Source organism: Labeo rohita, chromosome 17 (genome assembly GCF_022985175.1).
Source record: "Labeo rohita strain BAU-BD-2019 chromosome 17, IGBB_LRoh.1.0, whole genome shotgun sequence".
Taxonomy (NCBI): Eukaryota; Metazoa; Chordata; class Actinopteri; order Cypriniformes; family Cyprinidae; genus Labeo; species Labeo rohita.
Window position 1 is genome coordinate 21,948,419 of NC_066885.1, and position 27,999 is coordinate 21,976,417.

The 27,999-nt window shown below is 35.7% G+C and overlaps 1 protein-coding gene across 2 annotated transcripts; it reads left to right on the forward strand.

The window, feature by feature from the left end:
- Window positions 1-325: 325 nt before the first annotated feature.
- On the forward strand, window positions 326-27,965 carry xdh (xanthine dehydrogenase). Of its 2 annotated transcripts, XM_051133712.1 has the most exons (36): window positions 326-476; window positions 565-622; window positions 1,553-1,649; window positions 1,810-1,918; window positions 2,101-2,227; window positions 2,322-2,383; window positions 6,040-6,117; window positions 7,358-7,453; window positions 7,557-7,698; window positions 8,550-8,642; window positions 10,338-10,489; window positions 10,673-10,766; window positions 11,264-11,373; window positions 12,568-12,752; window positions 12,852-13,026; window positions 13,528-13,617; window positions 14,143-14,312; window positions 14,528-14,654; window positions 17,318-17,440; window positions 18,100-18,196; window positions 19,093-19,217; window positions 19,395-19,528; window positions 20,387-20,474; window positions 20,597-20,683; window positions 20,786-20,977; window positions 21,064-21,209; window positions 21,777-21,858; window positions 21,943-22,038; window positions 22,130-22,258; window positions 22,902-22,976; window positions 23,065-23,117; window positions 23,228-23,342; window positions 23,471-23,536; window positions 23,618-23,806; window positions 23,890-24,057; window positions 25,998-27,965. In XM_051133712.1, exons 1-36 carry the CDS (start codon window positions 396-398, stop codon window positions 26,046-26,048), a joined length of 4,062 nt encoding a protein of 1,353 aa, XP_050989669.1. In that variant the 5' UTR covers window positions 326-395; the 3' UTR covers window positions 26,049-27,965. The 2 variants fall into 2 exon arrangements, with proteins under 2 accessions (XP_050989669.1, XP_050989670.1); XM_051133713.1 differs by lacking the exons at window positions 326-476; window positions 565-622; window positions 1,553-1,649; ... (1 more) ...; window positions 2,101-2,227; window positions 2,322-2,383 and adding an exon at window positions 3,813-3,945.
- The last annotated feature ends 34 nt before the right edge of the window (window positions 27,966-27,999 follow it).

Sequence of the window (27,999 nt, forward strand, 5' to 3'; positions counted from 1 at the left end):
GCGCTCCGAAAAACACAAAAAGTGTGCAGCTCATTGAAAGGCATTTAATGTTTCGTTTCGCACTGCTTATCAAACAGGCTCATTAAACTTAATATAAACATGTTATGTAAACTTAGGCCTAATTCTTCTCGTTACCTCCAACTGTCATGACAGTTCTGGATATTGAACTGACATGTTTTCACAAATTTAAAAAAGAAGTAATCAATTTTCTTGGCTACCTGTGAGGTCTTGTGTAGCCTACCACCCCTCGTGCATGTCATTCACCAAACAGCAGCACCTCAAGTGGGAGCTGATAAGAATCTGGTCACGTGACGCAGCGCTCAGAGTTCGTCAGTCCACTCACAGCAGCCGCGCTCATCGCACTGATTTGATCTCAGGAACAGTGAGAATTAAAAATGTCGCTTACAGTGGAAGAGATTAAAAACAAACTTCAGTCTCCAGGGGATGACCTTGTTTTCTTCGTTAATGGAAAAAAGGTAATTGGATGATTGAATAATTACATAATTTAATGTATTTCACAACTATAGCCAAAAAAAATGTGTTTCCATTATTAATTCTGTGCAGATCACTGAGAAGAATGCCGAGCCTGAGATAACACTCTTGACATATCTAAGGAGAAGCTGTATCCTTTTGATCTGTGTTGGATCTGAATGCTGCTTTTTTTTCTTTTTTTTTTTTCTTTTTTTTTAATAAAGTTTCATAATATTAGACCGTAACCACAGCATTTATGAGACACTGATATTCCTGTCTTCTAGAGTTATATTGTTGGTTAAACCGAACTGTTTGCTGACAGCAGAGGCTTGGGTCACTTAGTATTCATGAGGTTTGCGCACATGTACACGTCACAGTCGGTCTATTTATTTCTTAATATCATATATTAATATATAGTAATTATCATAATATATTAATTCAGTCAGTAATTACAGCTATTTTAATCTGTTATTTTAATTTGCTCATGAAAAGCACTTATTTGTTTCTGTGTGATCAAGACACAATATGTCCTACATGTCCTATGTCCTAACTTTGACATAAATGTATGATAAATTAATAGCTCTGTTGATTTAGGAGAATTAAGTTGATTCTTTGCTCCCTTTCTGTAAACCAAAAAAAAAAAAAAAGCTTTATGTTGTAACTAGTCAGACATTTGACTTGTATTACAGAAAATGGACAAAATGAACCATGAACCAACAATTTTTAAGGTGTGTTACACAAACAAAGGTCATTTGAAGGGTCAGATTGGATAGAAATAACACTTTAAGATAACAGTTTGCACTTACAGTATGTATTTATAGTTGGTTAAACTTTGTTTTTGTCCTGCACGTTTTAGGACATTTGACAGACTCCATCAATCATTTACACGACTGCAATGTGATGTCAAACAAATGAGATTTATTGACTCAAATGTCATTTTTGATTACATTTGTCATATGTAGGTTTTAACCATGAAATCATACATTGACATTATTTGAACTTTGTAATTATTTTCTACACTGATCTGGTAAAACTTCCTTTTTAGTGTGTAAGCTGTTTTCCTTAATGCCGATGCTTGCAGTGGGTCTGACGGGAACCAAACTGGGATGTGCTGAAGGAGGTTGTGGAGCCTGCACTGTAATGGTGTCCAAATATCATCCACATCAAAACCAGATTATGTATCTTTTAATGCACTTACATCTTGACATAAACTGCATTGCTGTCCTTAAAGCACATAACAGCTTCATGGTAGCTGTTAATAATTCATATCTGATTAGTAATGGATTCTGAAACATATGCCAGAGCTGTATAGTTATGTCCTTGACGGCACTCTTTAAGTCACTATGCGGTTAATGCCTGTCTGGCTCCTCTGTGCTCTCTGCATCACTGTGCGGTTACAACCGTGGAGGGCATCGGCAGTGTTGCGAGCAAACTCCATCCTGTACAGGTCACAGTTTTATCTCATTCTCTCAGAACTGCAGATAGTAATAAGAAAAGCATGTCACACTCTAGCATTAAAGCATAACACATTCCTTCATTACAGTTTTAACATTAGCTGCATCACTTGTCATGCTGGTGTCCTGCTTATTTTCAGTGCAGTAGCTCTAACAACATAATCTTTTTATCCAGGAGCGAATTGCAAAAGCTCATGGGTCACAGTGTGGGTTCTGCACTCCAGGAATTGTGATGTCTATGTATGCTCTTTTGAGAAACAACCCTCAACCCAACATGCATGACATTCAGGAGGCCTTTCAAGGTATAGTAAGAGTCATAACTTCTGCATCTTGTTCAATTTTACCCCTGTATCTTTTCTAAATAAACCTTTTTGTTTTTAAATTGTTTGCACACAGGCAATTTATGTCGCTGTACTGGGTACAGACCTATTCTAGAAGGCTACAGAACATTCACAAAGGTAAAATATCAATAAAGGTATAATAATAATTATAAATATATTTAAAGAGAACCATGGGTATTAAGACTTGTATGGCTTTATATAACGTAATTTATGTCTCCTTCTGAAATATCTAGTAGAAAACCCATAATAGATTTATGTTATTTAAAAAATCCACATTGTTTTATACATATTTTTGACTATAGATGGTGTCATTATTTTGATGATGTCAAATGGTTGCACTCTGTGAGCTACTGGCGCTACCTGTTTCTATTTTTACTGAAACACAACTTGGGTTAAAAAATATTTAACGATGCAACACTGTGCGGCTTTTTGTTGTAATTTTCGGTCGAAGGGCAACAAGAGAAGCGATCTTCACTGCTTTCCTAATGATAAGAAGAGGAGAAAAGAACAGGAAGATGCCTGTGGACGCACAAAACTTCTGAAAGACCCACGTCTTTGTTCTCTTCACTTTAGCCTTGATGCCTTTGAGGTTTTTGGTACACCACAGCTACTGAAAGAGCTTACAAATGGCAGAGACAAGAAACGCTAGATGCCATCCTGGCAAGATGTATACATGCTGATGCTTGTCATGACACATTCGTGGGCATTTAAACTCTATGATACAGCATTTGGTTTATACCTATGCTTATATCCATTGCCATCTGTAGGCTCTTTCAGTAGCTGAGGTCATTGTTTTAGTATTTTATTTTTCGAGTTGTGTATTCAAAGTTGTATTGCAGTAAAAATATCAACAGGTAGCACCAGTAGCTCTCTGATGGCAACCATTTTTACATCATCAAAATAATCAATTCATGGGTTTTTCTACTACATATTTCAGTAAGAGACATCATTTATGTTATATTAAACCAAATAAGTCTTAATACCCAGGGTTCCCTTTAATATAAAAGTAATTTCTGGAATACTACATTGAATTTTTTTCTTTTATTAATAGATAAATAAAAAAAAACTATAATTTGTTTAATTAATATTTAAAGGGGTCATCGGATGCCCATTTTCCACAAGTTGATATGATTCTTTAGGTCTTAATGAAAAGTCTCTAATATACTTTGATTAAAAATTCTCAATGGTTGTGTAAAACAACACCCTTTTTACCTTGTCAAAATGAGCTCTGCAAAAATCATCTCATTCTAAGGGGTTGTTCCTTTAAATGCAAATGAGCTCTGTTCGCCCCGCCCCTCTCTTCTCTTTGTGGAGAGACGAGCCTGTTTACTTTAGCCACATTTAGCTGCGTTTAGCCACTAAAGTTCCTAACTATCACGTTATAAGGAAAGGAGATCGCAAAGATTCATAAAAAAACCCCTTATACTCACTTCTGCTTGTAAGTGAAGCTGGATCACGAATGATTTGTGCAAATATAGATAGGTATATGTAGATTGGGAGGCGCATTCCATTCACAAACAAATGTAATCCACTGCATCTTCAGCAGCTCAGATGTCAGGAGTATCACTATGTTCATTATTACATCCAGCAACACAGCACCTCAATCCCTCAATCTAACGTACATCCCTGCTTCGGCATCGAAACAAGGAACGTTACTGGACTGTGACAGCTGATCTGAGGTAAGAGCTCATGTCAATCAACTATCATGGGAGTGGCTTCTGTCGGTGTGATGGCACACCGGCTCAATTTGAAAAAGGGGATATTATTTTTACAGATTAATTAAAAACCACTGCATGGATTTTTATCATTATAGGGTAGATTTGTACATACACTGCCAACACACATTAATGTTCAAACAACATGAAAGTGAACTTTGCATCCGATGACCCCTTTAAAGATAATATAAGATTTAAGATAGAGGTATTTGTCACTATTTGTGTGAGTCGCAGACAGAGACGCAGAATGGACAGTGACCGAATTTGATAAAACAGCAGACAAGACACAATTAGGTAAAGGAAGGAGGAAATGAAGACAGGCAGGTTGAGGAACGTTGATATCTACTGTTTCACCTCACCAACACTGAACCGGTCTGGCTGCTGGACACAGGGAACCAGCATCCAGGGAAGTTTCAGGTTGAAGTCAGGACTTGCAAAGTAAACAAAAGGCTCAACACGTAACAAAAATAAGAGATAACAGTGAGTGAAATAACAATGAGAGATTGCAAGCTTAATAAAGCAGGAACACAAGGAACTAGAAACAAACATACCCACACAGGTTACCTAGTAACCTAGAACAAGGGTGTGAGAACAATATTATATTGTATATCCAAATGATCATTAAAGTAGAAGTTCACTTTCAGAACAAAAATTTACAGATAATATACTCACCCCCTTGTCATCCAAGATGTTAATGTCTTTCTTTTTTTCAGTCGTAAAGAAATTATGTTTTTTGAGGAAATATTTCAGTATTTTTCTCCATATAATGGACTGATATGGTGCCCCTAGTATAAACTTCCAAAATGCAATTTAAATGTGGCTTCAAACGATCCCAAATGTGGTTGTAGACGATCCCAGCCGAGGAAGAAGGGTTTTATTTAGTGAAATGATTGGTTATTTTAATAAAAAACAAAAAAAAACAATTTAAATATTTTTTTATCTCAAATGCTCGTCTTGTCTTGCTCTGCCTGAACTCTGTGTATTCTGGTTCAAGACAGTTAGGGTATGTTGAAAAACTCTCATTGTATTTTCTCCCTCAACTTCAAAAATAATTTTAAAATCATCCTACATCACTACACAAGTACCCAGTTTTTGCAAAGTGAACATGCAAACAAGATCAAACACCCTTAACAAAAAAGGTAAAACAGCGATGTAGGATGATTTTGAAGTTGAGGGAGAACATGAGAGGGGAGTTTTTTGACATACCCTAACTTGTCATGAACCGGAAAAAAAACAAAACAAAATTCAGGCAGAGCAAGACAAGATGAGTGTTTGACATTAAAAAGTATGTAAATTGTTTTGTTTGGATGAAAATAACCGATCATTTCGTTAGATAAGACCCTTCTTCCTCAGCTGGGATCATTTACAACTGCATTTAGGATCGTTTGAAGCCACATTTAAACTGAATTTTGGAAGTTCAAATTTGGGGCACTATTGAAGTCCACTATATGAAGAAAACTCCTGAAATGTCTTCCTCAAAAACATAATTTCTTTACGACTGAAGAAACAAAGACATTAATATCTTGGATGACAAGAGGGTGAGTACAGTATCTGTAATTTTTTTTCTGGAAGTGGACTTCTGCTTTAATAATTATAAGCTACTTAAAGCCAAGCTCATACAACATACTGTAACATTCAACTGGATGTTGCTGTCACAAACAGATTTTCCCTCAGATCACAGCCAAATCACTGCTTGTTGTGGTTGCTGATTCCTGTGAAGTATGACCATGTCAGATGCGAGTTTCGAGCAGTCACAGACGCTGTAATAGTTTCAAACCTGTTTGATATTATCGCCACATGATTTTGTAGTGTGTGCAATGTATCAACCAGGTGGAACTAATCCAGCCAATCGCTGTGCAGATGGTATAAATGGAAAAATCTTGAAATCACTTACATGAATTTATGTGTGAGAACTTCCCTCATTCAGATTTGTCCTTAATTGTCTGGATTCAATCAGGTTTATGAACAAGTATGACTAACTACAAATACACCATGAGCTGGTATAAGAATACATTGATGTAAAATATTTTGTGTAATATCTGCCTCTTTGAATTTTAGGATGGGGGATGTTGTGGTGGAAACGGACAAACTAATAGCTGTTGCATGACTAATGGAAACGCACAAGAGCATGACAGTGTGAGTAGAACAGACATCCAGACACCATGCTCTATTTTTCTATGAGTACAAACACATTTTTGTCCTAAAGCCTTGTCATTTATGATAAACCTGTAGCATACTTGGATTGAAAATCAATGACATGGCAGCAACTACAGTCTCATAGGGAACAAGTCACATGTTTGAACTGACACTCATGAGCATGTGAGGTCAAACCTACAGCCATGAAACAAACAGTAAATGCTTCAAGATCACTGTTTAAAGGAGAAGTCCAAAACAAAGATTCACATGTAATGTACTCACCACCTTGTCATCCAAGATGTTTATGTCTTTCTTTTTTCAGTCATAAAGAAATTATGTTTTTTGAGGATAAAAAAAAAAATCTGCATTTTTCTCCATATAATGGACTGATATGGTGCCCCGATTTTGAACTTCCAAAAGGCAGTTTAAATGCGGCTTCAAACGATCCCAAATGCTGTTGTAAACGATCCCAGCCAAGGTAGAAAGGTCTTATCTAGCAGAATGATTGGTTATTTTCATTAAAAAATACAATTTATATACTTTTTAATCTCAAACGCTCATCTTACCTTTCTCTGCATGAACTCTGTGTATTCTGACTCAAGACAGTACCGTATTTTCTCCCTCAACTTCAAAAAATCATTTCAAAATCATCCTACATCGCTGCAGAAGTTCCGACCCAGTCTTTGCAAAGTGAACATGCAAAGAAGATCAAACACCCTTGACAAAAAAGGTAAAACAACGATGTAGGGCGATTTCGAAGTTGAGGGAGAACATGAGATGGGAATTTTTCGACATACCCTAACTGTCATGAACCGGAACAAAAACAGTCCAGGCAGAGTAAGACAAGATGAGCATTTGGTATTAAAAATGTATATAAATTGTATTATTTTTATTAAAATAATTGATCGTTACGCTAGATAAGACCCTTCTTTCTCAGCTGGGATCGTTTACAACCGTATTTAGGCTCATTTGGAGCCGCATTTAAACTGCATTTTGGAAGTTCAAAAGCGGGGCACCATATCAGTCCATTATATGGAGAAAAATGCTGAAATGTTTTCCTCAAAAAAACATAATTTCTTTACGACTGAAGAAATAAAAACACGAACATCGTGGATGACAAGGGGGTGAGTAAATTATTTGTAAATTGTTGTGCTGGAAGTGGACTTCTCCTTTAAGTGCCTATCAGTACTGAACATTAGATAAGGACAAATAATTACAACATTTCTTTCTCTAATTTAAGGACAATTCAACACTTCCAGTTCAGAAATTGTATGACCAATCTGAGTTCATGCCACTGGACCCAACACAAGAGATTATTTTCCCACCTGAGCTCATGGTGCGTATAAAATGAGTTTAATCTGCATTGTAGTAAAATGAGGAGGCTGATTACTGAATTAAATAAATGCATGAACACTTTAACTTGTATCTGTGCTCTATAGACCCTAAGTAAACAGCCCCAGAGAGAGCTGAGGTTTGTTGGGGAACGAGTGGTTTGGATTCAACCCTGCTCCCTCAAAGAACTCTTGGAGCTGAAGGCAACCTATCCAAACGCTAAACTAGTGGTTGGGAACACAGAAGTTGGTGAGTCCCACACACATTAATCAAATCACTTCACTAGTTTGTGTTTGTCTGAAACTCCATTATCTGAATGAGTAGGTACTTCTTTTGTTGTCTTTGCAACCAGGATAAGGTAGGATTTCTAGACGCTTGCATTAGCAAGCTAGCTATTACTCCCCAAAGACAAAACCTTCGAAACACATGAAAGCACTCAGACAGACCAGAGGCTAACCAGTGACATGACAAGATTACAATTTATCAAAATCTAAAAAAAAATAAGCAGTATTCTCTGTTCTCAAAAGCTGGGGATGTGTCCGCTGTTGGTGTTGTGTCTTTGTAACATGTTTCAGCAATGCATTTTTTAAATGTATAATGTGTTAAGGAACAATTCTCTGAATTGGCTTTACACAGACTTTAATAGCGAGTGATTGAATCATTAATTCAACTGTTTCATTCAAAATGCTGATTCATACAGAAAAAAAAAAGAACACGTGGCTGAATCATTCACTCAAATGATTTGTTCAAAAACATTCATTCAGTCAGAAAGAAACTGTGTTGCTTAGAGACAAAAAGCAGTAGAAACTATTTTTGTTGTTGGGGCAAAATAGACAAAATAACTGGCAATATTGTGTCTGAATTGTAAGTTACACTATATTCTTGTTTATTGAACTGTTGTATAAAATATGACATTAGCAGTCATATTTTTGGTCTGTATGTCATTGTTTAGTTTGTTATTCAAAACAACTTCTCATGTGAAATTCCATAAGTATGTTTACATATTTTGAGTGAAAAAACATGTTTTTCTTTGTGCAATACTCTGAGAACATAATGCAGAACACAAAGCTGATTTTAACTGTTTTGAGTTTTTCTTCTAGGTATTGAGATGAAGTTCAAAAACCTTCTTTACCCTGTGATTCTGGCACCAGCTTACATCCCTGAACTGAACATCATCCAACACACTCAGGATGGTAAGAAAGTCATAAACCTAAATGGGATGCTGTTAGTGTATGTTGTTTGATGATTTAAAGCAAATATTATTTGTCAATACTAGGGCTGCCCTCGACCAAATATTTTGACTAGTAGTTGTTCAGTTTAAGCATGAGTTGACTATTAGTCGCACGTTTATCAATAAACAATATAAATCATAATAATGAGCCTTAAAGGAGAACTCCACTTTCAGAACAACAATTTACAAAAAAATGTACTCACCCACTTGTCATCCAAGATGTCCATGTCTTTCTGTCTTCAGTTGTGAAGTAATTATGGTTTTTGAGGAAAACATTTCAGGTTTTTTCTCCAAGTAATGGACTTCATTGGTGCCCTGATTCTGAACTTCCAAAATGTAGTTTAAATGCAGCTTCAAAGGGCTCTAAATGATCCCAGCTGAGGAAGAAGGGTCTTATCTAGTGAAACGATCGGTCATGTGTTTTGGAAAATAAAAATGTGTTTACTTTTTAAGCACAAAAGCTCGTGTAGCACAGGCTCTGGGATGCGCGTCCACGACACTACGTACTATTGAATCACGTCGAAAGGTCACGCAGAATGTAAGCAGAATCACAAACTCAGTGTTTACAAAATGAACGCGCAAAGACTAAGGAAGTGCAAGTAAGTCAAACGCTGTTTACAAACCAAAAGGTACAAAGATGTCGGATTTACACAGACGATGAACTTAGACGTGATTCGTAGTGTCATGAACGCGCATCCCAGAGCCTGTGCTACATGAGCTTTTGTGCTTAAAAAGTATACAAATTTTTAATTTTCGAAAAAAAAATGACCAATCGTTTCACTAGATAAGACCCTTCTTCCTCCGCTGGGATTGTTTAGAGCCCTTTAAAGCTGCATTTAAACTACATTTTGGAAGTTAAAAATCGGGGCACCAATGAAGTCCATTATATGGAAAAAATTCCTGAAATGCTTTCCTCAAAAATCATTTCTTCATGACTGAAGACAGAAAGACATGAACATTTCGGATGACAAGGGGGTGAGTAAATTATTTGTAAATTGTTGTTCTGGAAGTGGACTTGAATTTAAATACATAGCCTAATAAGCACAAAAAAGTGTGCACCCTGTTTGTTTTAATTATTTTACAAAAGCGCAACATTTTGTTGTTATTGTGAGTGCAAACAAATAAACGTAGAGTCGTTACAGATTCGAAAGATGTATTACTCTTATCTGTATGACCAAAAATGACGGAGTATTTTAAAAGCAAGTGACTGCACCAGCTTTCACACTCCGGACAGACACTTCAATAGCGCACATTTTTCTAGTTTAACATTAGATTGAGCTGCCATGCAAAGTTGCTAATACTTACATCTTTCAGATGAAAAGCCATATTTGAGGTTGACGAGTGATAGGTGAGTGTTTGGATGTCCTGCCCGATATACAATGTTATTACATAGACAGCCATTAATTATCTGTCCATCATGGACTACGTGACTTCACTACTTCTTGTAGATTTTTTTTCTGCTACTAAGTGACTAATAAAATTTTGGTTGACCAAGCCTCTTCTTGTGACTATTAGGGGGCAGCCCTAGTCAATACAAATATTAAAATATTATTTTAAAGTTAAGTTAGGACTGTATGTTCATTCATTTATCTAGTCCTTTAGTGGCATTTCACTGCTTAGGTTAAGTTATATTGACAGGCATGTTTTTGGCTCACAGGCATTCAGGTTGGTGCATCAGTGACGTTGACTGTGCTGGGGGAAGTGTTGCGTACAGCGGTGAAGAATCTGCCTGCTCATCAGACGGAGGTCTTTAAGGCTGTTCTTGAGCAGCTGCGTTGGTTTGCAGGACAACAAATTAGAAATGTTGCGGTATGTCATGTGTCCCTGAAGACAAAAAGTGCTATAAAATGCTTTATGCAAGTTAATGGACTTGAAAATTATTGTCAGATGTTAATTAAATGGCTGTTTGATTTAATGAAGTGCCTAACTCGAACAATGAAACATAAAAGTGATTAAGAATGATTAAAAGTTACATTTTCCTACATATTTCAGGCCGTTGGTGGCAATATTATGACAGCGAGTCCCATTTCAGACCTCAACCCAGTGTTTATGGCAGCCGGCTGCAAACTAACGGTGATGTCCAAAGGTAAAATGTTTTTTTTTTTTTTTTTTTTTTTTTTTATCTTGTTCAGGGATCAAAGGTTGTAACATTTCATGATCTGATACAGAATACAGAGGCAATTTATGCAGAGAAAATATTCAGAGGCAGTCTCCAATGATATCCTGTGTGCCATTACTGTGTAGTCATTTTCCATACAGTCCTGCTGAAGTCTGAATATTATAATGGTAATTGTTAAAAGTCTAAAGTAGAAATACTTTTAGATAATTATACAGTTTCCCAGTGTTTTACAGCTAATCCGGAGATTACGGTACATAGGGCAGAAGTTAAGAATACTGAAAACTCTGGTAAACAGGACTTTCGCAGTACAATGTATCAGCCTAGAAACATATACTCTAGGGTGTTGACCCTATATGTTTTATTGACACTGTGTCCATGTTCTTTGCTCTGCAGTTGATTAATGAATTAAACTTTATGTATGTTTTAGAAATTCTATAAGAAAAATGTCTATCTGATGTTTAAAGGGGAGAAACGTGTTCTTGAAATGGATGACAAGTTCTTCCCCGGTTATAGGAAGACCATTTTGAAGCCAGAGGAGATTCTGTTGTCTATTAAGATTCCATACACAAAAAAGGTCTGCATTCAAAGTACATTCTGTAATTGAAAATACTCAAAAATTCTATACAGTTGAGGTCAAAAGTTTACATCCCCCTTTCAGAATCTGCAAAATGTTAATTATTTTACCAAAATAAGAGGGTTCATACAAAATGCATGTTATTGTTTATTTAGTACTGACCTGAATAATCCCTTGTTTGTCCTGGACAGTTAAACTACCCGCTGTTTTTCAGAAAAATCCTTCAGATCCTACAAATTCTTGGGTTTTCCAGCATTTTTATGTATTTTGAGCCCTTTCCAAAAATGACTGTATGATTTTGAGATCCATGTTTTCACACTGAGGAGAACTAAGAGACTCATGTGCAACTATTACAGAAGGTTTAAACGCTCACTGATGCTCCAGAAGGAAAAACCATGCATTAAGAGCTGAGGGGTGAAAACTTTTGAACAGAATGAAGATATGTACATTTTTCTTATTTTGCCTAAATATATATATATATATATATATATTTCAGAGGCTACAGGAGATACTTACATGTTTCCCAGAAGACAATATTGGTTACCCTGATCTTCACATTCAGAAAGGTCCCCCGTTTTCTTCTGGAGCATCAGTGAGCGTTATAGTTTCTGTAATAGTTGCATATGAGTCCCTCAGTTGTCCTCAGTGTAAAAATATGGATCTCAAAATCATACAGTCATTGTTGGAAAGGGCCCAAAGTCACAAAAATGCTGTAAAACCAAAGAATTTGTGGGACCTGAAGTATTTTTTCTGAAGAACAGCAGGCAGTTTAACTGTTCAGGACAAACAAGGGACTTATGAACAACTATCACTAAACAAAAAAATACAGCTCTGGATCATTCAGGTAACAACACATTATTAAGAATCAAGGGGATGTAAACTTTTGAATGGGGTAATTTTTATAAATTCAGCTATTATTTTCTCTTGTGGACTATATGTAAACATCTTTTATGTGAAATATCTTATTCAGGTCCGTACTAAATAAATAATAACATGCATTTTGTATGATCCCTCTTGTTTTGGTAAAATAATTAACATTTTGCAAATTCTGAAAGCAGGGTGTAAACTTTTTTGACCTTTTTATACTTAATTTCAAAAAATTCTTAAATTCAAAAATCGTACGCTGTTGTATCTCTTTCATATTTCACATGAAGTAAGTTATATTTGGAATCATTCTGTCAATTTGTGTTTTAGGGCCAGTACTTCTCAGCTTTCAAACAGTCCCCTCGCAAAGAGGATGACATTGCCATTGTCACATGTGGGATGAATGTATTGTTCAAAGAGCAATCCAATATAGTGCAGAGTATCCGAATAAGCTACGGAGGAATGGCCTCTGTCACAGTTTTTGCCACTACGACATGCAACAGGTTACTGAACAGGTAGCCAAATTTCTGATATTGCCTTCTTCCCTTCAGCCTCATTCAAGATTCACAACAGAATAAATGCATCTATTTCACGTAATATTTATTTGATTGCAGGCAATGGAACGAGGAGCTTCTAGAGGAAGCCTGCACCTCATTGGCTGAGGAGATGATTCTGTCTCCGTCAGCTCCTGGTGGGATGGTGACATACAGACGCACACTGACTATCAGCTTCTTCTATAAGTTCTTCCTCACTGTCCAGCACAAACTGGCTCTGGATCTGCAAATGGAGGTTTTTAATATTGTGTTACTTTTGGACACTGATTCTACTCTTTATTACCTACTAACAGTTCAGGACTATATGTGACCCTGGACCACAAAACTAAGTCGCTGGGGTATATTTGTAGCAATAGCCAAAAATACATTGTATGGGTCAAAATTATTAATTTTACTTTTATGCCAAAAATAATTAGGAAATTAAGTAAAGATCATGTTTCATGAAGATATTTTGTAAAATTCCTACTGTAAATATAGCAAAATTTATAGTAATGTGGATTAGTAAGAGCTTCATTTGCACAACTTTAAAGGTGATTTTCTCAATATTTAGATTTTTTTGCCATACATCAACAAACCATACATCAATGGAAAGCTTGTTTATTCACCCTACAGATGATGTATAAAACTCAATTTCGAAAAATGGACCCTTATGACTGGTTTTGTGGTCCAGGGTCACATATGTTCTTGGTCACATGATGAAGTAAAGGGTTAATTGTAAGCTGTGTAAACTCTACAGGGTGTGACTGTGGAAGACATCAGACCTGAATATGCTACTGCTACTGAGCTCTTCCAGTTGGACTTACCGTCCAGTGTACAGCTCTACCAGGTACATATAAATAAGCTTTATCTGTTCATTATGTGTAAGACCTTTGTTCATCTTCAGAACACAAATTAGGATATTTTTGATGAAATCCGAGAGGTTTGTGACCCTGCATAGACAGCAACGCAACTACCACGTTCAAGGCCCAGAATGGTAGGAATACTAGAATACTATTTGTGCCCAAAGAAAACAAAAATAATGACACAGAAGAGAAGAAATAGTTGAATAAAGTCGCTAGTTTTGTCTTTTTTGTGCTTTCTCATAGCTTCATAACGTTAAGTTTGAAAGACTGATGTCACATGGATTATTTTAATGGTGTCCTTACTACCTTTCTGGGCCTTGGATGTGTCAGTTGCATTGCTGTCTATGCAGGGTCAAAAAAGTCTTGGATTTCATCAAAAATCTTAATATCTTAATTTATGTTTTGAAGATGAACGAAGGTCTTACAGGTTTGAAACGACGTGAGGGTGAGTAATTAATGACAGAATTTTCATTTTTGTTTGAACTATCCCTTACATTCTTTGTTTTTAGGCAGTTCCCCCTGGTCACAATAGTGATGATGTCGTGGGGCAACCGATCATGCACCTCTCTGCGCTTAAGCAGGCCACAGGAGAAGCGATCTACTGTGACGACATCCCTTGTTATGAAAATGAGCTCCATTTGGCTTTGGTGACCAGCACTAAAGCTCACGCACTAATAAAGTCAGTTGAAAAAGACACGTTCATGTTTTGAAATGAGTGAAATTCAAGTATATGACTTATGTCACATGCACCCTGATGATGTTACAGTGAGCCTACGTTGTTTTTATGACTCACGAGTCGTAAAAGGTTCAGTTCTTAACTAGATTGTTGTGTCCTGAGAAAATGATTACCCATGATTAGGTGTTAACTATGTATGTACGTGTTTCTCTTTCTAGATCCATTGACACCTCTGATGCAATGGCAGTTCCTGGAGTGGTCGCATTTGTCTCTGCCAAAGACATCCCAGGAAGTAACATGACAGGACCTGCCGTTTATGATGAGACAGTTTTTGCAGATGATAAGGTTTTTTTTAATATATATATTTTCTGATGAGAGACATTTTTACACATACAGCTGTTAAATTGATTATGACAGTATTTGCCTTTTATGTATAAGTCCGTTGTTGGTTATGATGCAGAGGCAATCAGGCATAAGGAGACCATAACGCAATGGCCTTTTCATTTCTTTCACAAAACAGACTGTATCATGTGGACGTTGTAGTAAGTGATGTCATGCATTTGTGACATACATGGATTCCCGTGCAAAATGTATATCACATGCATCTCACTTGATTGCAGAGTACGCTATACTCTATGATCAGGCGTTTTTGTACGGCATAATCATTTATTGATGCAGTTACACTTCGATGCTTTCATGGTTGAGCATCTTGGACATGGCATAGTTAAGAATAATCTTAATCTATCCTACAAAATGTCACAGATTTGCAGCAAAGACCTTTATTGCTGTTTCATATGGAAGATTGTTTCCATCTCAGAATGAAAAAATACGTTAACTGCAAGATAAGCTTAAAAAAGGAATAAATTAGTTATGACATATTGTGAGATATTAAGTCTAATTTATGAGAAATTAGGTCACAATTACAAAAAAAAATGGAATTTGTGATATATTTCACAATTGATATATTTCACAATTATGGAAATGAGCTTCCATACGTTTGAATCACTTTTATTTTTAATTAATTTTAGTATTTATCTTTTGTACAATCAATGTACAATCACAGTTTCCACATAAATATTAAACAGTGCAAGTAATAATATTAATATTAAGTAATAAAATTCAGCTTTTCATCACAGGAATTTTATTTTTTAAATATATACACTACCGTTCAAAAGTTTGGGGTCAGTACATTTTTATTGTTTCTTTTTCTTTTTTTTTAAGAAATTAATACTTATTAATAAATTAATATTTAGTTAATAATTAGTTAATAATTAAAAGTTTATTAAAAGTTAATAATAAATATTTTACATTGTTATAAAATATTTATATTTTGAATAAACACTGTACTTTTTAAACTTGTTATTCATGAAAGAATCCTGAAAAAAAAAATCACAGGTTCCAAAAAATATTTGGCAGCACAACTGTTGATATTATCCAACATTGATCATTCTAATAATAAATCCGCATATTAGAATGATTTCTGAAGGATCATGTGACACTTAAGACTGGAGTAACAGCTGATAAAAATCAGCTTTTCATCACAGGAATAAATTCTATTTTAAAGTATGTTAAAATAAAAAACATTATTTTATATTGTAAAAACATTTTGCAATATTACTGTTTTTTTCTATATTTTTAATCAAATAAATGCAGCCTTGATGAGCATAAGAGACTTCTTTAAAGACTATTACAAGTCTTACTGACCCCAAACTTTTGAACGGTAGTGTATATCAAAATAGAAAACTTTGGAAGCACACAAAAAAAAGTAATTGAAACTTTTTATCTCACAATTCTGACATTTTTCTCAGAAATGTAAGATAGAATCTCCCAATTCTGAGTCGCAATTCTGGGAAATAAAGTCAGAATTGCAAGATAAAAACTCACAATTGCAGAATTGTGAGTTTATATCTCACAATTGTGACATTTTCTCAGAATAATCAGAATTGTGAGATATTATATTGCAATTCTGACTTCATAACGAAATTTCGAGTTAAGTCAAAATTGTGAGATATAAACTCTGAGAATATATCAGTCTTTTTTACCCCTCAGAATTTTTTAAAACTCGCAATTGCAAGATAATATCTCACAGTTCTGAGAAAAAAAATCAGAATTGCGAGATACAAACTTGCATATTCTGACTTCATAACTCTCAACTGCGAGTTTGTCATGCAGTTATGAGAAAAGAAGTCAGAATTGCGAGTTTACAGTTGAATTCAAAAGTTTACATACATCTTTCAGAATCAGCAAATGTTAATTTTACCAAAATAAGAGGGATCATACAAAATGCATGTTATTGTTTATTCAGTACTGACCTGAATACCATATTTCAAATGAAAGATGTTTACATATAGTCCACAAGAGAAAATAATAGTTGAATTTATAAAAATTACCCCGTCTGAAAGTTTACATATGCTTGATTCTTAGTACTGTGTTGTTACCAGAATGATTCACACCTGTGTTTTTTTGTTTAGTGATAGTTGTTCATGAGTCCCTTGTTTGTCCAGAGCAGTTAAACTGCTCGTTGTTCTTAAGAAAAATCCCACAAATTCTTTGGTTTTCCAGCATTTTTGTGTATTTGACTGTTATCTGATGCTCCAGAAGGAAAAACAATGGGGGTGAAAACTTTTGAACAGAATGGAGATGTGTACATTTTTTTTTATTTTGCCTAAATATCATATATCAATAATTCAGGTAACAACACACTATCAAGAATCAAAGGGATGTAAACTCAATTCAGACTTTGTAACTCAAAATTGCGAGTTTATATCGTTTATATTTATAGTTTATATTTATATACAATTCTGAGAACAAAAGTCAGAATTGTAAGATGTAAAAATGTTACTGTATATTTGGCTAAATAAAAGCAGCTTTAATGAGCAAAAACATTTTAAAATGTTACCAACACCAGACTTTTGATCGGTAATGTTAAGTTTGATATGTCTTTTGTCACTTTTGCATAGTCATGTGGAGATCATGGTTTTCTTCCTCACATTGATCTTTCATGCTAGGTCACATGCGTTGGACATGTAGTAGGGGCCATTGTGGCAGACACACAGGCTCATGCTCAGAGAGCAGCTAAAGCTGTGAAGATCAGCTATGAGGAACTGCAGCCTGTGATTGTCACCATTCAGGTCTGAATTTATTCCACATTCACACTTATACTCACCACGGCAAATAGAATCATCTAGCTACGGTCCATGGTTTCGTCAGCACAGCCAGTTCTCAAAATAGTCTTTATTTACAAAAAAATGTAAAAAGCAACACAAAAATTTGGTCCATTTGATCAGCCCACAGAGCTGAAAAAAAAGACCTAGACAGGAGAGCACATGGGACACGGAAACAAACATGACAGCCAAACATGAAAGCCATGTGCTCACACCAAGCACATGGCAAATGAACACAGATGCAAGCCACATGCTTGAACAGAAAACAAGACACAAGATAAACAAAAGTAACACAACGATTTTACAGTGGGCATAAAGTTGTATATTAAACAAAATTATACTCAAAAGGCCTTTAAAAAGAAATGAAAATGAAATGTAATTCTGAAACTGAGGACTGAAAATGTGACCTACAGCCAATTTTTGGTTTCAAAACCACTGATTTACAATATTATTGCAAAGCCTTTGATGCTGTGCTGTGACCTTTCACCACTGCTTAGTACTTTTCCTGCTGTCATCATTACATAACAGGATTTTTCAAGGTTTTCAGAGAAACAGCTTGTACAAAAATACACATAACACAGAAAGATAAGCTTGACTAACATGTTTGAGTTCACTCTTTCTAACAGGATGCTATTGCCAACAAGTCCTTTTTTCAGCCAGTGAGAAGTATAGAGAGAGGAGATGTTGCACAAGGATTCAAAGACTCTGATCACATCTTGCACGGTATAACCATGTTTTTATTTAAAACGACAGTGACACACTGCATTAAGCTTCTTTTTGAAGAACGAAAGTTATATAATAAAGACTGACATATTTAAAAGGCTGTTTATTCATAAGATATTCTGTGGTAGATCTGTAGTTTCCTTCTACGTTATTTAAATTAAAGGGATATGCCACCCAAAAATGAAAATTACCCCATGATTTACTCATCCTCAAGCCATTCTAGGTGTATATGACTTACTTGTTTCAGACAAATACAATCAGTTATATTTTAAAAACATGTTTGTATTGTAAAAAATTGTTGTAAAAAATGTTCTGGCTCTTCCAAGCTTTAATAATGGCAGTGAATGGGTGTTGAGAAGTCCAATAAAGCACATCCATCTATCATAAAAAGTACTCCATACGGCTCCAGGAGGTTAATATAGACCTTCTGAAGAGAATCAATGTATTTGTGTAATAAAAATATCCATGTTTAAAACTTTATAAACCATAATCTCCAGCTTCTGCTCATAATCATACATGCGTCGTGTGAGAAGTGATGAATGCGGAAGCGCAGAGGAGGATATTTTTCTTACGTAATGCAATGATTCACTTCAGAAGGTCTTTTTTAACCACCCAGATCCATATGGAGTAATCTCCATGATGGATGGATGCACTTTATTTTGCTTCAAAATCTCAACAGCCATTCACTGCCATTATAAAGCTTGGAAGAGCCAGGATGTTTTTTATATAACTCAGATTGTATTAATCAGAAAGATGAAAGTCATATACACCTAGGATGGCTTGAGGGTGAGTAAATCATGGGGTGATTTTCATTTTTGTGTGAACCATCCCTGATTCTTGTTCTGACCTGTTTTTCTTTAATTTCATTAACTGACTCTAAATATCTGTTTCTGCAGGTGGGATGCACATTGGAGGACAGGAACATTTTTATCTGGAGACTAATTGCACTCTGGCCGTCCCTCGCGGAGAGGATGGAGAAATGGAGCTGTTTGTGTCCACACAGTCGGCCTCCAAGACTCAAGTAAACAAAAGAAATCACCTTCTGTAGGGGACTGGGGCACAATATTGATTTATCTCGCACAGACATGGGTCCTCTAATTTAAAATGGTTACTTAATTAGTACCAAAAAATATGATAATGTGATATATAGTGTTGACTGGACTGTTCTAACACAAATGATTGGCTGTGTTTGCCTTAGGCCCTAGTGGCTAAAGCTTTGGGAGTGCCTGCCAACCGGGTGGTGTGTCGTGTAAAGAGGATGGGAGGAGCATTTGGAGGGAAGGAGTGTCGGAGTACCATTCTGTCCACAGTGGTGGCTGTTGCAGCATATATGTATGAATATTTATAACAAACTAATGTAACTGTGTTTTCTGATTTTTCTCCATATACTTCTTTGTTGCCAGTGAGTTTGAACTTCCAAAATGCAGTTTAAATGCAGCTTCAAAGCGATGGGTTATTTTCATGAATAAATGAATATTTATACACTTTTTAACCTCAAATTCTAGTCTTGTTTAGCTCTGCGACGTGCATGCGTACTGTGTGCAGTCCTGTTCAAGACAGTCGGGGTACGTCGAAAAACTCCCATCTCATTTTCTACTCCAACTTCAAAATCGTTCTACATCGCTGTTTTACCTTTTTTGTTAAGGGTGTTTGACCTTCTTTCCATGTTCACTTTGTAAGCACTGGGTCGGTACCTCTGCAGCGATGTAGGACGATTTTGAAGCTGGAGGAGAAAATGAGATTATGTTTTTTAACTGTATTGAACGGGGGTGCACACAGTACGCATGCGCAACGCAGACCTAGACAAGACAAGCATTTGTGGTTAAAATGTAAACAATATTAATTTATTATTGAAAATGACCAATCATTTTGCTAGATAAGACCCTTCTTTCTTGACTGGGATCGTTTAGTGCCCTTTGAAGCTGCATTTAAACTGCATTTTGGAAGTTCAAACTCACGGGCACCATTGAAGTCCACTATATGGAGAAAAATCCTGGAATGTTATCCTCAAAAAGCATAATTTCTTTACGAATGAAGAAAGCAAGACATGAACATCTTGGATGACAAGGGGGTAAATTATCTGTGCATTTTTCTTCTGGATGTGAACTAATCGTTTAATGTGCCTAATTACAAGTGATTTTGTATGTAACAAAGTTAAGGGTAAACATTTTATTTGGCCTTTTCTTTTAGGGTCAAGAGGCCAGTTCGTTGTATGTTAGATCGCGATGAGGACATGCTGGTCACAGGTGGTCGGCATCCATTCTTTGGACATTACAAGGTGAAAAATTATGCAAATTAATTAATTTTGTCCTGCCCGGGATTTCTAAGTTGCCTAAAATCTCTCTGCAGTCCTCATGTATATTATTCTCATACATTATCACTCTGTAATCTGTTGTCTAGGTTGGTTACATGAATGATGGAAGAGTGATGGCGCTTGATGTGACGCTCTACAGCAACGCAGGCAATTCACTGGACCTGTCATTGTCAGTGAGTAGGCATCTCAAAGTTTTGAGCATCTATCGCCCCCTGGTGGTCAATAAGATGGGTTACAAGGTATACTTTCTAAATTCCAATTCTCTCCATGCACAGATCCTGGAGAGGGCATTATTTCACATGGATAACTCCTACAACATTCCTAACATTCGTGGCACAGGCTACATGTGTAAAACCAACCTGCCGTCTAACTCGGCGTTCAGAGGCTTTGGTGGGCCGCAGGGCATGATGATCGCAGAGAGCTGGATGAGTGATGTGGCTCTGAGCTGTGGTCTGCCTGCTGAAGAGGTTCAGATTGCATTATATTCTTATAGTCTGTACTGTTGTAGATAAATATTAAGGTCACATGTAACAGAATTCTCTACTGCTTCCAGGTGAGGAGGATGAACTTATACAAGGAGGGGGATTTCACACCCTTTAATCAACGTCTGGACCAGTTCACTATTGATCGCTGCTGGGAGGAATGCATGCAGCTCTCAGATTTCAATAAGCGCAAGGATGCAGTGGAACAATACAACAGGTTAGAAATATTAAGCTCATTAACACAACTGAAAACTTGCAGTTGCAGTTTAAAGAGATGTATCGTAAGAAGAAAGTAAGTGGAAATTTCCAGTGCCAAAATAAACAAACTTATCTAACATTATATGATAAGAAAGAAAAATAATAACAAAATGTAAATAATGTGTTCATAATATATGTGTGTGTACTGTGTATATCTATTATGTATATATAAATACACACACATGCATGTGTACATTTAAAAAAAAATATATGAATATGAATATATATACATGTAAATACATGTAAATACTTTTAAAATATATACTGTATGTGTGTGTCTTTATATATACATAATAAATATACATAGCACAAACACATATATTTTTTAAACAAAAAAAATTATTTTGGAATAATTAATTGCGATTAATCACTGCCCAGGACTAATAAATACTAGATAAGATGTCATTTAAAATAAGAGCTAGCACTTCATGGTTAGATTTTATGTTATATATTACTGTAAAAAAAAATTCAGTTTACGTACTGCAAAGCTTGTTGAGTAAGAATTTCTGTAAAACTTTCATTCCAGGCAGCATCGTTGGACCAAAAGAGGGTTGTCTATCATTCCCACCAAGTTTGGCATCAGCTTCACTGCAGTCTTTCTCAACCAGGTCAGCCCTCTTCCTTTCAAGGTCTAAATAATTATTAGAAAAATGTGATTGGATATGTGTGTATAATGGATATTTTTGATTCAGGCTGGAGCATTGGTACTTGTGTACTCGGATGGTTCGGTTTTACTAACTCATGGTGGAACAGAGATGGGCCAAGGCCTGCACACTAAAATGATCCAGGTAATGCAAACAAGAGACTATATTAAACTATATTAAAATGTTGGTCACAATGGTTTGTATTAGTTTTGTATTCAATTTTTGCATTGTGCAGGTGGCCAGTAAAACTCTTGGAATCCCCTGCTCAAAGATTCACATCACAGAGACCAGCACTAACACAGTTCCCAACACCAGCCCTACGGCCGCCTCTGCCTCCTCGGACCTTAACGGCATGGCCATCTATGTAAGCCTCACACAGCAGATACTCATATTCATGATGCTTTTAATGTAGAATACAGTTCAAAAGTTTGGGGTCAGTACAATTTTCTTTACATCTACATTTAATTCAAAGATCAAAATTGACAGTAAGGACTTTACACTGCTCTGAGATGCATTTTCAGCTGTTAGATCTTTTATTGAGAGGTGTGTGCCTTTCCAAATCATACTCATTCAGAATCTGCCTCAGGTTAACTCCACTCAGTGCAGTAACATCTACAATTAATGCTCCTTAGCTAAATTTAAAGTGTGCCAGAATCATTTCGGTTCTTTAATTTTAATACATTTGAAAAGTTGTCACAAATTAGTTTTTTGCTGTCATTACGGTGTATGGAGTGTAGATTGATGTGGAAAAAAAGTTATTTAAAGTAGTTTAACATAAGGCTGCAACATAAAACATGAAAAAAAAAACTGAAGGGGTTTGAATACTTTCGCAAGGCAAAGTAAATGCAGCCTTGGTGAGCATAAGAGACTTCTTTCAAAAACATTAAAACATTTTTACCGACCTCAAACTTCTGAACTTATAAATTTATGTCAGCTGTCAAACTAACCTACAATATTTCAAATCAACATTAGTTGAAAATTTCACACAACCCTTTAATTTTACACAGAATGCTTGCCAGACGTTACTACAGAGACTTCAGCCTTACAAAGACAAAAACCCCAAAGGCTGCTGGGAGGATTGGGTCCGTATCTACTTTCTGCATGTCATTATTCATCAAATGTTTGATATATTTATGTATTTTACAAATTACAACGTAATCACATTTGCAGGTGAAAGCAGCCTATTTTGACAGAGTCAGTTTGTCTGCCAATGGATTTTACAAGTATGTTCATTTCAGACTGGTTTCCTCAGCTAAAATTAGATAAATTTCACATTTCTAATCTTGTTGGTCCTTAGAATTACAGCTATTATTTACCTTAATATATTTTATAGGACTCCAGATCTTGGTTATGATTTTGAAACAAATTCAGGAAGGCCATTTAACTACTTCAGTTATGGCGTGGCCGTCTCAGAGGTGGAGATAGACTGTCTAACCGGCAGTCATAAGGTAATGCCAAAGTGAAACTTGTATTTGTCATGTCCAAATGCCAGTTTTACTGTACACAGGGCAATAGATTATTGATTAATAGATAATAGAATATTATAATAGAACTCTCTCTAACTCTCTCCTGTCAGAATCTGCATACATCTATAGTCATGGATGTGGGCAAGAGTTTAAATCCAGCATTGGACATTGGACAGGTATTTCATTAAAACTGAATAAAATAGATCACTCCGTTGTCAATTCATGATAAATATCATCAGATCTGTGACTGTGTGTAGGTGGAGGGTGGTTTCATGCAAGGTTTGGGTCTTTTCACCCTGGAGGAGCTACGCTACTCTCCTGATGGCTACCTGTATACTCGTGGACCTGGCATGTATAAGATTCCCGCTTTTGGGGATATTCCTATTGAATTAAAGGTCTCGCTGCTCAGAGATGCTCCTAATGAAAAGGCCATCTACTCCTCAAAGGTTAGACGGACTGCAACAACTGACTGTACAGTAAGATCATAGTTTGAGTTTGTTAACTCTTATGGCTGTGTGTTTTAACTCAGGCTGTGGGCGAACCTCCTCTCTTTCTGGCGGCCTCAGTGTTTTATGCTATTAAAGACGCCATCACAGCTGCTAGGGCTGAGTCCGGCCTGACTGGACCCTTTAGACTGGACAGCCCCGCCACGCCTGAACGGATACGAAATGCCTGTGAAGATAAGTTTACTAAACTGGTATGTAGGAACTTTCACTGATAAATGTTTGGGTTCATATAATTCTCACTGAGCTGCATAATGACTAAGGATATAATTACAACACGGCATCAAATCTGAACCAAGGTCATTTCAAACTGAATATAAAGTCATTACATACATTCAAATCAAGAAAGAAAGAAATGTTATTCATCAGGGATGAATTAAATTGATTAGTAGCCGGGTTTCAAACCAAAGTTGTGAATTTAACTAAATTACAATATCGCATAAATCATGTGCGAACAAGCACCGTTTCCATCCAAAGAGTCGAAGAGTACAAAATACCTGATACCTGATAAATTGTATCTATATTTACAGTGGCATGCAGAAGTTTAGGAACCCTTTGCAGAATCTGTGAAAATGTGAATAATTTTAACAAAATAAGAGAGATCATACAAAATGCATGTTATTTTTTATTTAGTACTGTCCTGAGTAAGATATGATAAGATAAGATACATGATTTTGAGATCTGTCTTTTCACAATTGAGGGACTCCAACACAGCTATTAAAAAAGGTTCAAACATTCACTAATGCTCTAGAAGGAAACACAATGCATTAAGAGCTGGGGGGTGAAAACTTTTGGAATTTGAAGATCAAGGTAAATTGTACTTAATTTGTCTTCTGGAAAACATGCAAGTATCGTCTGTTGCTTCCAAAGGGCAGTGCTAAATGGAAAAAAGATATTTCAACAAAATAAGAACAATTTGGACATCTTCATATTGTTCAAAAGTTTTCACCCCCCAGCTCTTAACGCATCGTGTTTCCTTCTGGAGCATCAGTGAATGCTTGAACCTTTTTTTAATAGCTGTGTTTGAGTCCCTCAGTTGTCCTCAGTGTGAAAAGATGGATCTCGGCATCATGCAGTCACTGCTGGAAAGGGTACAAATATGCAAAAGACGCTGGAAAACTGAAGAATCTGCAGGAACTGGAGGATTTTTCTTAAGAACAGTGCTCAGTTTAACTGTTCAGAACAAACAAGGGAAAACAGTCATAGATCATCCAGGTAACCACACACAGTATTAAGAACCAAGGGTTCCCAAACTTTAAAGTGGGGTATTTGAATAATTTCAGCTATTTTTTGTCTTGTGGACTATATGTAAACATATTTAATGTAAAATATCTTACTCAGGACAGTATTAAATAAAAAAATAACATTTCTTTTTCTATGGTCTCTCTTATTTTGTTAAAATTATTCACATTTTTACAGATTTGCATGCCACTGTATCACTAACAAAGGCAGGAGAAGCCATTTAATATAATATTTTTTATTTATAATAAATAACTTGTGCCTCAGAGCAAGCAGATGAAACACAATAAAATCGCAGTCATTGCTTTCGGAGGTGGATGCCTACTGTTTGGGAACTCAGTCGTGTAGGACAGTTTTGAGAGGCAATTATACAGAAATACTCTGACGACAGACTTTGCTTGGGCATTTCAGAATGACCATAATAACATTTCAGATGCTGTGAAACGAGATCGGCCTGTGGGTTAGTCAGATTATGATGTCCTATTGTGCAAAGTCACATGACTTTTTTGATGCATATGGAGAAAATTATCTGGCAGATAAGTTTCCTTCTCCCATTATTCACATCAACCTTTTTTCAAACAAGTCAAAAACCACCTCAAGCAAGCATAAAAACGTTTTTGCAAATTAAGGGATTTTATTTGAAATTTGTCATTTCCATCACTTGTTTCTGAGGCAGTACTTTAAAATGCACATAGAGACATGGTGATGGAAATGTAGCAAGTGACAGTAATGACATTTTTAATGTCATCAATATGCAACTCAATATGCAGCTTCAAATCAAAAATGGCACTCCTGAAGCTGTTTTGATGGGGTTTATTGTTTGATATCGTATCAGCTGCTTTTGACGGGGCCTACTGAAGTTTGTTGACATTACGTATTTTTCCATTTGTTTTAGTGTCCTCCTGCGGATCCTGGCACCTTTACTCCGTGGGCAGTGCAGGTGTAAGACACAGCACGAAGAGCCAGTTTAAAGTCAGCTGGAATCAAAAATGCACATGGTCTTGTGTATGATTCATTTGTGCATGTGTTTGTCGTTGTAATCTTTACTCACAATTCTGCTGGTCAGCACAGCCAAATAGGCATTAAAGGGCCCTTCAGCCACTTAAAGGGATAGTTCACCCAAAAATGAACTCACCCTCATGTCATTCCAAACCTGTAAGACCTTCGTTTATCTTTGGAACACAATTAAGATATTTTTTATGAAATCTGAGAGATTTCTGACCCTGCATAGACAGCAACATAACTACCACATTTAAGGCCAAGAAAAGTGGTAAGGACATTGTTAAAATAGTCCATGTGGCATCAGTGGTTTAACCGTAATTTTATGAAACTATGAGAATACTTTTTGTGCACAAACTTCTGCTAAGAAAACAAAAATAACTTTATTCAAAAATGATGACTGCATTTAATAAGTATTCTCGTATCTTCATAAAATCACAGCTGAACCACTAATTTCCCATGGACTATTTTAACGATGCCCTTACTACCTTTCTGAGCCTTGAAGGTTTCAGTTGCCTTGCTGTCTATGCAGGGTCAGAAAGCTCTCGGATTTCATCAGAAATATCTTAATTTGTGACCCTGGACCACAAAACCAGTCTTAAGTCGCTGGGGTTTATTTGTAGCAATAGCCAAAAATACATTGTATGGGTCAAAATTATTGATTTTTCTTTTATGGCAAAAATCATTAGGATATTAAGTAAAGATCATGTTCCATTTAGATATTTCGTAAAATTCCTACTGTAAATGTATGAAAACTTAATTTTTGATTAGTAATATACATTGTTAAGAACATTATTTGAAGAACTTTAAAGGTGATTTTCTCAATATTTTGATTTTTTTGCACCCTCAGATTCCAGATTTTTAAATAGTTGTATCTGTCCTATCCTAACAAACCATACATCAATGAAAAGCTTATTTATTCAGCTTTCATATGATGTATAAATCTCAATTTTGAAAAAATGACCCTTATGACTGGTTTTGTGATCTAGGGTCACATTTGTGTTCTAAAGATGAACTAAGTTTTTACAGGTTTGGAACGACATGAGGGTGGGTAATCATTGACAGAATTTTTGGGTGAACTGTCACTTTAATTCCTGATGGATAAAGTCAATTCCTGGCCCACATTTTTTTAGACCTGTTTCACTCAGAAATACATTTATGAAATTAAAAGGTTGCAAATGGAAATTCACAATGACTTTAAAACGCACAACAGCAAACAAAGGCATTCAGTGAAGAACATTAATCGCCAAAGAATTGGAAAGACTGAGGATCTTGTCTTGAGCAGATTATACTGTAAAAACAAAAGCACTTGTGCTTTTATGACCTCTCTGTGCTCTTTGTGAAACTTACATTATATATATATAACAGGTAATAAAGTGTAAATGAAGGGTGCACAAAGTAATATGTTATCTCGTTGTGAAAATGATTAATTTATTTTTAACTGAAGCTGTCTAATAATAGAGATAATAATACTAAGATAAAGCAAAGCAGTGTTTGTCAGGTCATGTGATCTTAATATGATAAATAAGGCTAACTAGAATGTTAAATCAAATTTTCTACATCAGAGTAAAGTGAGTGTACAGTACAAATACGTAGTACCTCTTTAAATATTAATATGAATACTAATATGTGACTTTTCGTTTACTTAGGGCAATTGAATTAAATTGTGGTTTGTTACAATATACAATATTTGTTACGATTCAGGCTAGACTACAGTGCTTGTCATATTAATTTAATTTAAATATTAATGATTAAATGACTGCTGTGCATATTCATACAGTATGTTCAATCTTGTTACGAACTATAATGTATTTTTCCACAACAACTCACAGTATTAAATAAAAGTCTGTTCTAACATTTAGAACGAATACCTTATTGTTTTAATAATGGTGTTTGTC

What these genes read in the sequence shown, in the direction of transcription:
- xdh (XM_051133712.1), top strand. Translation starts at nt 396, where the DNA reads ATGTCGCTTACAGTGGAAGAGATTAAAAACAAACTTCAGTCTCCAGGG. An exon ending in CCACATCAAAACCAGATTAT is followed by an intron (nt 1,650 to 1,809) that starts GTATCTTTTAAT and finishes GCACTCTTTAAG; the next exon opens with TCACTATGCGGTTAATGCCT. An exon ending in CTCTGGATCTGCAAATGGAG is followed by an intron (nt 13,027 to 13,527) that starts GTTTTTAATATT and finishes TAAACTCTACAG; the next exon opens with GGTGTGACTGTGGAAGACAT.